Raw genomic sequence first — 12,527 nt, 5'->3', positions numbered from 1 at the left:
TTCTATGGTTCACAACTGGATGACTGAGCCCAGGCAGACTTAGCTGAGCCTACAGTAGGAGCCACAGCCTCAGTCACACTTCTCCATCAACCTGCTAATCTTCCATGTGCCATAAGGAGCCACAGCCTCAGTCACACTTCTCTATCAACCTGCTAATCTTCTATGGGCCCTGTGCTTCCTTGGTACTATTCCTTTTCTCTTCTCTCCCTCCTACTGCAACAGTGTTTGCTCCTGAATCCTAACTGTCATAACCTTCAGTCCCACTAATGCACAGGACTTAGGAATTCTCTCCTCTTCCTGGATCCTGAACAAGATTTCTCATACAAAGACTTTGTTTCTTCTTTGTGGAGCTCAAAGAGTGAAACACACAAAGGCAGGTGAACTGCAGCCAGGCCCTTGGCCACCCCACAGCATGCTGAGCAATGTTCCTGTTGGATTAATTGAAGAGGGCTGCTTTGGAAAGCTCCTGCCTCCAAATCAAAGACCCATGCAACCATTTCTTAATGTAGCATCTTAAACTAAATGGCCTTACTAACTCTGCAACACTTCCTATTCTAAAGAAGCCACAGGGTGGAAGAAGAAATAGCACTACAGCTTGCTTGCTCTGCTCTGCAGTTCCTTAGGAATCCAAGGAAGCCTAGATCTGGTTACCCTAAGACAGCACCTGACCTTGAGAAAATAATTCCAGCTTTCATGGCCAAAGGAGCAGAGAGAGACATTGGTGCTGTCATGAGCTGCATAGCTCAGACATGAGTTATCTACTATGAGTATTTTGGTACCTTACTTTTTCTTGTTGTAAACCAAATGTAAACTAATAACCTATTTCATACAGGCATCTAAAGACTTAACTGCACTCATGTTCACAAATGCTCCAAGATCTTTCTGGAAATGGCCTAAGGAAAAGCAAAGTATTCATATTTTTAATAAGTTTAACTGGTGCACCTAGCTGTCACTTTTGTGCCTGATTAGTGGCAATAGGCAGTTTTCTATTTACTTCCAAGCAGCTGCCAGAAGAGCTGCAGGCAGACATAATCTGGAGACTGCAGAACTCTGCTCCCTGTCAATTTCACACCAGCATTTTACTTTCTTCTATCCCCATTTATCATTAATCTCTATTTATATCTAACTCCAGCTCTTAGTTAGCCTTTGCCAGGGGCGTAACTATCAGAGGTGACTGTGAGGAAAGGATGGAAGGAAGAAATTGCCATAAATCAGGCTTTTACCATTCCACGTGATTCTGAGGAGGTGAGAAACTGTGTAAAGCTTGGGCTAGTTAGGAAGACAACAGTCTGCACAGCAGATCAGACCAGGTTAAGTCTCCTTTATCCTTGGTGCTAAATATGAAGAGCAAATATCTGTATTGCAGAACTTTCTTTCTAATCGTGCTCAGTTCCTACTTTTTACACAGCTTTACATCCCTTTCAAATTTCTATCCATTCTAATTCAGGAGATATTCTTGAATTTGATGCTTTCTGAATCCTCAGGAAGACCATGTCACATTTATTCTAAGTAAGCACTGTATAAAAACATACTTTTCCCATCAGTTTTCAAAGCATTGCTTTTTAATTCAATATTAAGAACAAGACCACAGTCAATTATGAAAAGATAAACAGAAGAACCTGATTCACTTTGTCCTCTCCAAAGTAAACAATCTCAGTGTAAGCAGCAGAATTAACACCACTTGTTTTCTACTAATGGCTTTTTTTAAGGCTTCAAATATTTTTTCATATTTTGCTTTTTTTAATCCCTTTTGTATAGGTATGAACAGCATGTTCCAAGTAAGACAACACACCATTCATTTAATAAACACGTTCCATTATTTTTCAGACCGTTCCTTACCCATCTTTACGTTTTGCTCACTTCTTTTGTTCACTTTACTGTAAATGAGAAGCCCCCTCAGTCTTATCTTTCCTTCAGAGGTAAAATGAATGCAATTCATTGCAAAGGCTGTCCATAAGTTTTCCAAGATGGAGACAAAGATGTCACACATATGTGCTGTGTATGATAAAGTTTCCCACAGCAGTGTGACAGGCATTCAATTTATTGCACACTTTCCCCAAATGTTCCCATATATCCAGACAGCCTATCCAGACAGCAATCCTAAGAAAGACTCTAGGCTTCAGATCAAGTTTTTTTGAAATCTTCCCCTAGTCTTTTCCAGCAATAGTAGCTTCAGCAGACTAGCCAGCTGTGATTTCACTTTACTCTGCTTGACATAAGCATTATGGTCTTTGAGCATCCAGTCAGAATGGGAATGTCATTAGGAACTCGGAGAAGTCATCTTCCACTTCTTCAGTGTTCAGTCATAATGAAAGCTCTTCAGTGTTCCTCCTCCAAACCTTTTCCTTTCAGAGAAGGCAGGAATCTAGAGAAACAGAAGATAGGTTGTCATGTCAGAATCAGCATGAGCTCTGTCTAGCACACATCTGAGTGCCTGTTACCAAGCCAACTCTGTCTCCAGAGTCAGGACTACAAAGCTTCAGCTCACTGCTAGAGGAGCACCATTAATGAAACACACTGCACAACTCGAGGATGGCCCATTTGTTCTGTGGTGTTCCTTAAGGTTTTTTGGCAAGGGGTACAACAAAAGCCTTAATTCCTTGGGCAAATCCTAAACCAGCTAATTACATATTTCAAAGTCTGCATTTCCCCCCAGATTCGAAGACATACCAGAATTTCTCCTCCGTTCATCTTTAAAATAATAAAACAGTTTAACCAAGTCCTGTTAAAGAGCTGTCGAGGCTTTAAGTCTTCTAACCTGGGACAGCAGCATTGCACTGGCAGTTGAAAGTAAAATTTTATCAATGGCTGCAACACAAAGGATTAGTGCTGCTGCTTTTGCAGACAATCTTTAGATACTGCTTATACCAGTGAATGTTTACAGAGAAAATCTGCTTGAAACCATCAGAAGCTTCTCTGGCTTAACAGTATTTCAGACAGATTGTCAGTCCAATGCATCCGTGAATCCCCAGAAGAAAGCGACGTGTTAGTTTCTAATTCTGTGTAAGATAACTGTCCTACTGGCATCATAAAACTCATTACAGCCCAGACTTTTACCTTACTGAGTACACACAAGCAGAAACAGCAGACCCAATTCCACACTTTCACAGGAAAGACAGCATATTAAAGTGGAAGATGTCAACCAAGCACTACAGATCTCACCAGGAGAACATGGGCACACATGGATGGGATGAAAATGTAACCTACCATTCACAGCAGACTACTCAGGTTCATTGGTAAACTCAGAGAGCTAAAGAGCTCTCCCAAAATAAAAGTTAATGAAAAACTCCACAAATTAAATTTCCTTAGGGTTTTCAGGCCCTGAACTCAAAGAGATATGCAAGGTATTAATTGAAGTATTGTTTTACTCATCTCTGAAAAGCAATCAGCTCTAAGGGAAACAAATCAGGTAGATTTTGCACAAAGGTTTAACTCATGAAAACTGCTCTGGGAATTCAAAAAGGAAAAATGCAATCATTACAACTATAAAGCAGCTGGACGTCATAGGTAAAAGTTATCTGCTTTAGCATTTTTTATATCAAGGTCACTAATTATGAGTAACAATTATTTATTTATCAGAGATCTGACTGAAGCCTTAGCTATGAACAATTCGAAACTTATCATTCTGTTCAAGCTGAAGCAATCTACAGCAGAAATGACCTGCTGTAGGAAACCCACAAACACATTTGCAAGAGTTACATTAAGGAGATAATTTCAAATAATAACATGAAGAGGTTGTATTGAAAATCTCCATTTCCAATTTGGATTTTGCCTCTCTAAACATGACTGTCCCTTACTTAAGATTTGTTTTAGGCTTTTGAGCTCATCAGTGAAGCAGATGAAAATAGTCATCAGCAGGCTGTAATCTTTGGCACACAGCCACACACATAAGGAATACAGAGTTAATCCCTGGCTAGCCACTAAATATGATCAAATAATAAAAATCTTACATCATGCATCAAAGACAACCAGCACACAAGCAGATTTCTGCATTAAGCTATTATCCCCATAAAAGGGAAATTTCCTTTCCCTAGAACATTGGGAGAGGGGAGGAAAAGAGGCATCATGCAGAACTGAAAGAGGCAAAAGCAAGTTTATTTTTAAAAGGCACTAAAAAAATGTTCAAGGAAGGGAAACATTTTGTGACTATTTTTTCCCCTGCTCTCCCTGAGGGGCTTTCAGCACAGCTACCTCTAATGACATGTTTGACTGGATTTCAGTGATGCTACCCATGGTAATTTGCAAGTACCTCACAGATATGCTAAGTGCAACCTTGCTACTCCCTGCACGGTAGACCACACTTGGGAAGGTGAGGGGGGGAAAGGGAGGCCACAAAAAGTTGAAATGATCTGCCCAAACCAGAAGTCATTTTGCTAGTTCTTCACCAACTGTGCTGAGAACAGCTGAATCAGTCATTTGGGAATGAATTACAAGCTGGTATCATACTGCCACTTTTTTTGTGGTTCCATTGGGTCTATGAAAACTACCTGTACAAAATATATAATATGCTAGTTCCAGAGGTTAAGAAAAAAAAAAAGCCTTTTCATTGCCCTTCTGGATAGCATCTCTGGTCTAAATCTGCAACTAAGCAGCCTGAAGCTGACAGAGCTGAAAGAAATCATATTTGCCCATTTTAGCCTCGTGCAACTTCTACTGTGTTAGCATACTTAAGTATTTCACTGCCGATCATGCTGCAGATACTTCAGCTGACAAAAGTCAGTCATTTTTTCTATCCCAAACAGCTGTGCTCCCACAGATATAAGAACTCAATTACCAGCACAGATTATCATTTAAGTCACATGAAGCCCCTGTTTGAAGGAGGACTCTGTCAGCAGTTAACATTACACAGGGAGAAATGAAACGAGAAAGGAGGAAAAATGACAAACCTGATTGCCATCTCTTAAGAAGTATCTCTTCTCTATGACCTGGGAACAAGAGAGAATAATCTTTGCTTGCACAGCATATGCATAACCTCAGATTCCAAGCAACATTTCACACATGAGCACTGAAACTCATAGCTAAGAGGGACAAGGTCCAAACCCACATCCCCTGCTCCAGACCTGTTGCTTTAAGTGCAATGCTCTCTTACATGTAGGAGTTGGCATCTCCAGCCATTCTTAGTAATGCTGTGTTACCCTAAACTTCAACATACCTAATTTAGTTAACCCTCTTGGGTAATGGAGGTAATGATCTGGGAGTCTTCCTCTGCATCAAGAGTACTTTACTCCCATTCTCCCTCTGCAGGTGCAGTGGTTCCACTGATACACAGTAGCTCCACTATGCTACCTTTGTCCAAGGGATGCTTCACCCAGATATTCTATCATTTTCACAGTGGATCTGGATGGCCTCTTTTTCAGAAAGGGAGAATAATATGCCCAGTTTCTTAACTCCTACAGGTTGCTTTAACCAGGATCAACAGAGCTAACCATAGTCTTGTAACTCCCCACATTACTACCTCAGAATGCAGCAACCCCTCTGACCTGCCAAACAACTTCAAAAAGCACATGCAGAGTGTCTTTGCACACTAATGAGTTCTTTTTCATTTCTCTATGCAGATCAAGAATCAAGTCTGCAAGCAGATCAGCTATGTTCTGGAGGGTTCCAAGAGCAGACCATTCTTTGGCCTCCCCATGCCTGCCTTGAACCAATACAAAAAGTGGAAGGTGGAAGGAGCAGCTAACTTGTCCACGTTCAAATCACAGACAGCATTCAATACATAGGACAATAAAACATCATTTAATTGACTTACCTTATCAAAAAACCTGCTTAGTTTGACAGCATTGGATGAACCTGCAGCCAGGTAACGAGGATTGGTGCAATCCTAGAACACAGGAAAGACAACAAACTAAGTGCAAGGAAATCAATGCAAGGAAGCCACACACATGGAAATCAACACACCCTTTCCCCGACACATGGAACCAGCTGGGGAAAACCATATCTGCTGATTTCTGCTCCAGAGTCATTTGAGAGAAAAGGCCAACTTCTGCTCTGTGAATCAACTGCAGAATTCTAAGTCACCCCCTGTGTACTCCACACCTTCGTTCTGTCAACAGCTGTACAGTCAGCTCATAACCTGTACAGGCCACACCTGAGACCGTGCTCTGTGTGTGTGTGTGCACAAGCATTCACACAGCACATGTGTATTTTTATACACAGATACCCATATAAAGTGATCTTGATGTTTCATTCAAAGACAGCCTGTGTCAGAACTATGAACAGGGAAGAGAAAATTTAACTCCCAGCCATCAATTCTAAGTTTCAGTGACCTTATCTAACACCCCCTACACCTCCCTGTAGTGAAACAAAGATGACTACTTCATCAAGCAAGGGGCACAGCCAGTCAAAATGTGCATGACTTGGGCACTATTGGAAAAATCTCCAGAAGTCAAATATTTGGGACAACTTTACTTACTAAAAATTGGACTCACTCCCATATGAAAGTAAAACAACACTGATGACAAAGATACTAACCAAATTTATCTCTTCAGCATTGAAATCCTCAGCCAAGAAAGCTGTTCTGGTCAAAACTTCATTCCTCTTAGTTTCTGGGATCTGATCCAGCTTAGTTCCTATTACCAGCAGTGGAATCTGGTTATCAGCAAACTGCTCACGGTCATAGTCACTGGTGAGGGAAACAAGCACAAGCCTGAATGAGGCAATGGTCATGTAAGTGGGCCCAGAGGCACCATCAGGTCCCCTGTCCCTTTCAAAGAACAGTCAATTATTTATTAAGGGTCCCTATTTACCTAAGTGAGAATGTGCTGTATCTGTAAATTAAGGAAGGGCTTCTGCATCTAAAGTCACAACACAGGAATTGAAAAGAAAGAAACCACATGAGGTGGATTCCTTCTCATGACAGATCAACTGCAGAAGAACTGCTAACACAAGCAGGAAAGGAACAGGAATTCAAACACTGTAGCAAGTGTATGCAGCCACCAGAGCCAGATCCAGGAGCTGACATCTCTGAGCAACTACAGTTCCTACACACACACACTTTTTAAGAAGGGACAATGAACTCAATTGCAACTGTGAAACATTACCCCTTTCTATATATGATCAAAGACATAGGCACCAACAATTGCATGGTGTGAAGCTATGAATTCTACACTTGAGTAAAGGCAGCCACTATAAGCTGAGTTCCAACAAGGTTTGATCCAGATATGAATAATGATCAAAGATAACCTTTATAAAATAAATAACATTGCAACTAAAGGTCATCACAAATCCAAGCTCCAATCATTTTCAGCTGGATAATCACTTGCCTTTCATTCTCACCTAAACCAAGCTTTCTAGAAAGTAATTTTACAACCAACAGCAACAACTTGACCAAGCAATTGCTAGTGGCTGAGCATCTGTCCTTGAGGGAAGTTTAGCTTCCAAAAATTAAAACAATTGTTAAGAACCTGTCTGTGGAAAAACTGGAGAATTGTGCAGTTTATACAAAGCAAATCTTCTGTCCCATCTCCCATGTTTCTACAGGAACACCTGTGTACCAGCACAGGCAGATAAACAATTGATATTCTTCCCACAAAAAGCTACTCCTTATTACTGCCTTCCTGCTTGTGTGAGAGGTTTGGCAGCGATCTTAAAACCTCCTTGATTACATGTGTAGCAGGAGCACAGGAGGAAATACTTGACAAGATGTCAGAAAACTAATCATGAACATGCTGTTTAAGCAGAGTATTCTAAGCTCGTTTAGTCATGCTCCTGAAATAACTCCCCCATAACCCAAACCAAAAAATTATGAACTTCCTCAGTCTTGGTGCACAGAGAGAGAGACTTTTGGAACAGATACATGTCATCCCATGCCACTTCCTGTATAAGGGCACATCTCAGTACAAAGAAGTCTTCAGGTATCAGACTGGATGCACCCTCACAGACAGATGAAGGACCCAGTAAACATCTTTTCCCTTAAAGCAAGGTCTCTGCCACAGTTTTGGAATCTGCTGTCAGAATGGCCTAACTGGCATTATAAAACAAAAACAACAGCCAATTTTCTTTGATATTCCCCACCTTTTCTTTTGTCTTTCTTAGAAGTCTAGCTGCATCTAGTTTCATGTGGACTCCAAGTAACCTTAGGGATGAACAAAGACTTCCACAACAGCTTGGAACTGAGTTGTCTTAACTCTGCAGGTATGTTCTTCACTCACCCATTTGTCACGAGAACTCCTGTTGGAGCGACATCTCTGTTGAGTGCTTCCAAAGACCAGCGGTACAAATTCTGGGATGATTTCTTGTTGGTTAAGTCATGCACTAAAATTATCCCTAGAGTGAAAGACAAGACAGCAAGATGCTATTTAATGATACATATATTTTTCCTTATCTTAGCAAAATGACATCTGCAGGTTCCCAGATAGCTGAGAATGGAGAAAGGGATGTGTAACCAGTTCAGTTACAGCGAATGAGTAAGGCTGAAAATATCAGGATGCAACAGGTTTTATAAAGCTGCTTATCAGGAATTGGAGAAGAGCTAAGAGAAAAATCCCATGAAAGGAAGAAACAAACAGCCACATCAAGGTTTAATCCGCAAAAGGATTCCAGGCATTCCTTAATTCTGCTCTGTCTAGTCACAAAGATACTGAAACTCTGCATTGCTGCAGCAGAGAATTTGGTCTTTCTGTTTTACCCAGCTGGCAAACATAATTATCTTTCTGTAACACCACCTAAGAAGTCTAAAGTCTTTTTCTTTGTTTCAAAGAGTTTAGAGAGCACTGTTGCTTTTCTGCATTTTCAAGAATTAATGCTACATTCTTGGGGAGGTATCCAAAGGGGAAATAGAGGCACTGATAAAACCTTCACAGTCCACCGAATGGCGGGTAGAAACATGAATTAATAAGATTTCTCGTATTCAAGATTAAGCTTCTAGCATTTTTCATTACCATGATCCTTCAAAATGTAAATTCTGAGACAGAAAAACAGCCAGCCAAACTGCCTAGCTGTGCTATTAACAGACACCCACTTCTGATAACCACAGTTCCGAACTCCATTACCAACTCCTGCTAGCAAATCTCTTCTATTTATTCACACCTTCTGCAATCTGTGGAAAGTTCCCACTTCCTCCAGACTTCAAACTATCATTAATTCAAGGGCAAAATGGAATTATACTCCTTATCTTCATCAGGGATTCATTCTCAACATACTTCACAGCCTACAGGTAGTAAAAAACCTTACTACTTTAATCTTTCACCTTACCTCCCAAAGGTGCTACCCACTGTGCACATTACAAACAAACCACATTCCCACAAACATTTCCCTACCCCACATGACTGTGCACAGACTCTCCTATGACAGTTCCACACATTACAAGACCCATTTCAAAGCATTTATCTCAGTAACAGCATAAAAAGGCAACTCAACTGCGTGTCCACCCCCAGTGTAAGGAGAAAAAGAGTAATACAACATAATTTGGCCTAAAGCAACAGATTCAGAGGCACTGCTACATAACCTGTGAGAAACACTCTCCACCTCCAGACACTCTCCTTCAGTTATGTTTTTGATTGGTCAGTTCCCTTATCTGCTTAACCTAAAACCTAACAGTTAGTTGCACCAGCAGAAAAAGACTGTGTCAACATCCAAAAAGTGCAGGCAGGACCAATGACTACTCAAGGAAATGTTCCTCCCACAAAAAGGTCTGCAAGCCAAAGCCTCACTGCCTAGTCACTGTCCTCCACTATCACAGATGGAGGGTCACCAAAGCAGCAAACCTGCACTCAACCCAAGAACAAACTGTACCTAACCTTGTCAACAACCTGACAGATGCTGTCACAACCAAACATGAACTGCCTTTTGATCTCATGTTTTCAGACCACTGCAAGCTCAGAAAGCATAAGCAGTCAGGCAGAAGGAATGCATTCATCTTCTCTTCTTAAATCAGGTCAAACAGAGGCAATTTGTGAGACAAGCTTTAATGAAGAAATTAATCTAATGGAAGAAACAAGAGCCAAGGTTAACTACCAAAGTCAACACTTTTCATATGCAAGCTGCCTAATAATATCTTTTCGGCAGTGGAGATAAATAGCTCTGTTTTAATAATGTCATCAATTATAACTCAGATGCATAAGTTCAAGATTTCATTTCCTAATGGGCTGTTCCAGGATATTTCCAAGTCTGACCCACACTCACTGGCATACTGTGGGTTTGGTGTCAAAAAGAAATCCATGTTTTTCGTGGAACAAAGAGGCTTAGCTTTGAGGGCACAACTCAAGGCTTATTTACAGAGATCTGGTTAACAATATAAGCAAGAGGTACCTATACATAGTTTTCCTCCTAGGAAAAGAGGAAGAAGTAACTAGTTAATCACAGACCAAAAATGTTTATTGTGTGTTTTAACATATTATTGAAAGGCCTTCAAATGACTGGGAACAAGAAAAGAGAATTAAACAGAACATTTGAGACTGATTTTCAGAAGCAGTTGTTAATCTGCTGTACATCTATTTTTAGTGAACAATCCTTGGATGACAAAAAGTGACAACTAAAGTACTGCTGCACTGGTATGTTTATAATCTTATTTGCTCTTGTTAGTGGTACAGATGAACTATTAGGCCTTTAAGTTGATATCTCAACAGAAGGCATAAAATATTACTTTCTATACACGCAGCAAGTTGCAAGATTCAATTCTTAAAAACCATTTGGTAAACTAAATGAGCAGAGGCAAGATGGTTATCAGCTTTAAGGGAGACAGTTCCAATTTGCCAAGGTAGGATTCAACTACCAAAGTTCATATAAATTCAAATTTCTCTGCTGTAGGTTTTGCAGCTGAACAGACAAGAAAATGTAAATCCTATTTCTGCATATATATCAGGCCTGGGAAGGTGAAGGCAACTTTTATATCTGCAAGTGTAGCTGGAAGGGACACTACTGCACCTTCAAAGACTCCCTGCTGTGCCAGCTGCACAAGACTGAAGAGAAAGGCTGATGAAGCTCATCTGCACAGGTTTGCCTAAAATATCTTTCCAGTTCAAAACTGAATCCATAAAATTCTGCCTATGAATGGTACCATTTTTGTCCCTGTAAAAATCAGAAAAGAGAACAATATAGCCCTCAGCCAGACTACAAGGAACCTTGCCCCAGAACCAAGAGACAGCTCTTAACAGAAACAATAATAAACCCAGATTTACCCCAAGCAAACTTACCATTCAGCAAGTTATAGAATACTGCTCGTGTGCTTTTCACACTAGTGGCACTACCCACTGAACCTCCAACATCCCACAGCTCAATGTAGTAGGTCTTCTCTTCTGGAGTCCCTTCTTTGTAGTCATGGATCTGATGAAAAATTTACATCACACATAGCCACAATATCAACTCACAGGGGTTAATCCACACGACACACATTCAGAGGGAAGGATTATTGTACTTGGATTGAAATTTGTCAATTCTCATGCTGACACCATTTCAGACCTCTCAAGTGGGAGAGAGATGGAATGAGTCAAGCAGCAACCATTGGATACCACAGCTCTTCTATGGGATGGAGCCTGGTGACTAAGCAGGGAGTACCCTTTCAGGATTTTCAGGATTAATAAACCAAACTCCTAATATTGTCCTTGGAAATAGCATGTTGCTAAAGCAAATGAAAAATTAAGGTATGACTTCCTACAGCTGTTAAAACCCACGTGGCAGCACTGCAGGAATATTAACACAGGTGACCACGTCAGGTTCCAACTGACCACATCCTTTTCCTCTCCAGATGCAAACTGACATCTCAGCTGAATGAATTGACCAACAACTTTTGTCCCCAGCCTGCTAGATAGTTTTGCTCCAGAGTCAAAGAGGACTGACACTTCTCAAATTTTGGAAATATATTCCTAACCTCGGGCAATGCATTGCAAGGAGAATGCGGCAAAGAGCGATGAAGGAACAAAGCATTTATCAATGTCCCATAAGGAGTGTAGGTTGGGCCAAAAAAATGCTGGATGAGTATCCTCTTTCCTCTGATAGCAGGTCCTGCATTAAGCCAGGAGGAGCAGCAACCCTGTAGTCACAGCCAGAACCCACAAACTAAACACTGAAACTGGTTTGCCCCAGTCAATTTACCTGTGCACTGCCTGTTTCTCTGGGCAGTGTGGATTAAATCCTGTGCCTTCTGATTTAAACTGGCTGCTGTGCACCTGGGAACATGCCAGTGGCCACTCCAGCAGGGAGAGATGCTGTGAGTGATAAATATCTGATTTTTACAACACTGGAAGGTCAAAACTTCCTCACACAAGTGTTTGGCTCACGTTTGACATTATTTTCCTCAAAAGATTAAGCCTTCATCAAATCACAACACCAAAGCACACTTCTTTCTGGGGTAGCAGGTGATGAAAACAAAGAAATAAAGGCAAGGCCCTTCTTCTCTTCCCTTACACTTCAGACTTAGAGCTACCCAGAGGCCGGGCACGTCACCTACTCGCACATCCACGGAGCAGCCCACCGTCCAGGACGGGTTTCCCAGCACCTGGTTGTGGCACAGCAGGTGAACAAGCGAAGATTTCCCGACACCTGCAAGTGCACAGAGACAAGGCCTGCTGGGAGGCGGCGCCGGGGCAGGC

At 41.2% G+C, this 12,527-nt stretch overlaps 1 protein-coding gene across 1 annotated transcript; it reads right to left on the bottom strand.

Moving 5' to 3' along the window:
- Positions 1 to 1,556: 1,556 nt before the first annotated feature.
- RABL3 (RAB, member of RAS oncogene family-like 3) lies at positions 1,557 to 12,490 on the bottom strand (the record flags this gene model as incomplete). Its single annotated transcript, XM_009076368.1, has 7 exons — positions 1,557 to 2,365; positions 4,887 to 4,925; positions 5,750 to 5,821; positions 6,472 to 6,622; positions 8,151 to 8,265; positions 11,133 to 11,262; positions 12,386 to 12,490. Coding segments are annotated over 7 exons (678 nt in total), but the record flags the coding sequence as incomplete, so codon positions are not given.
- Positions 12,491 to 12,527: the final 37 nt, after the last annotated feature.

This window comes from Acanthisitta chloris, unplaced genomic scaffold (assembly GCF_000695815.1).
Source record: "Acanthisitta chloris isolate BGI_N310 unplaced genomic scaffold, ASM69581v1 scaffold33626, whole genome shotgun sequence".
Lineage (NCBI taxonomy): Eukaryota > Metazoa > Chordata > Aves > Passeriformes > Acanthisittidae > Acanthisitta > Acanthisitta chloris.
This window is presented reverse-complemented; position numbering and strand designations above follow the sequence as displayed.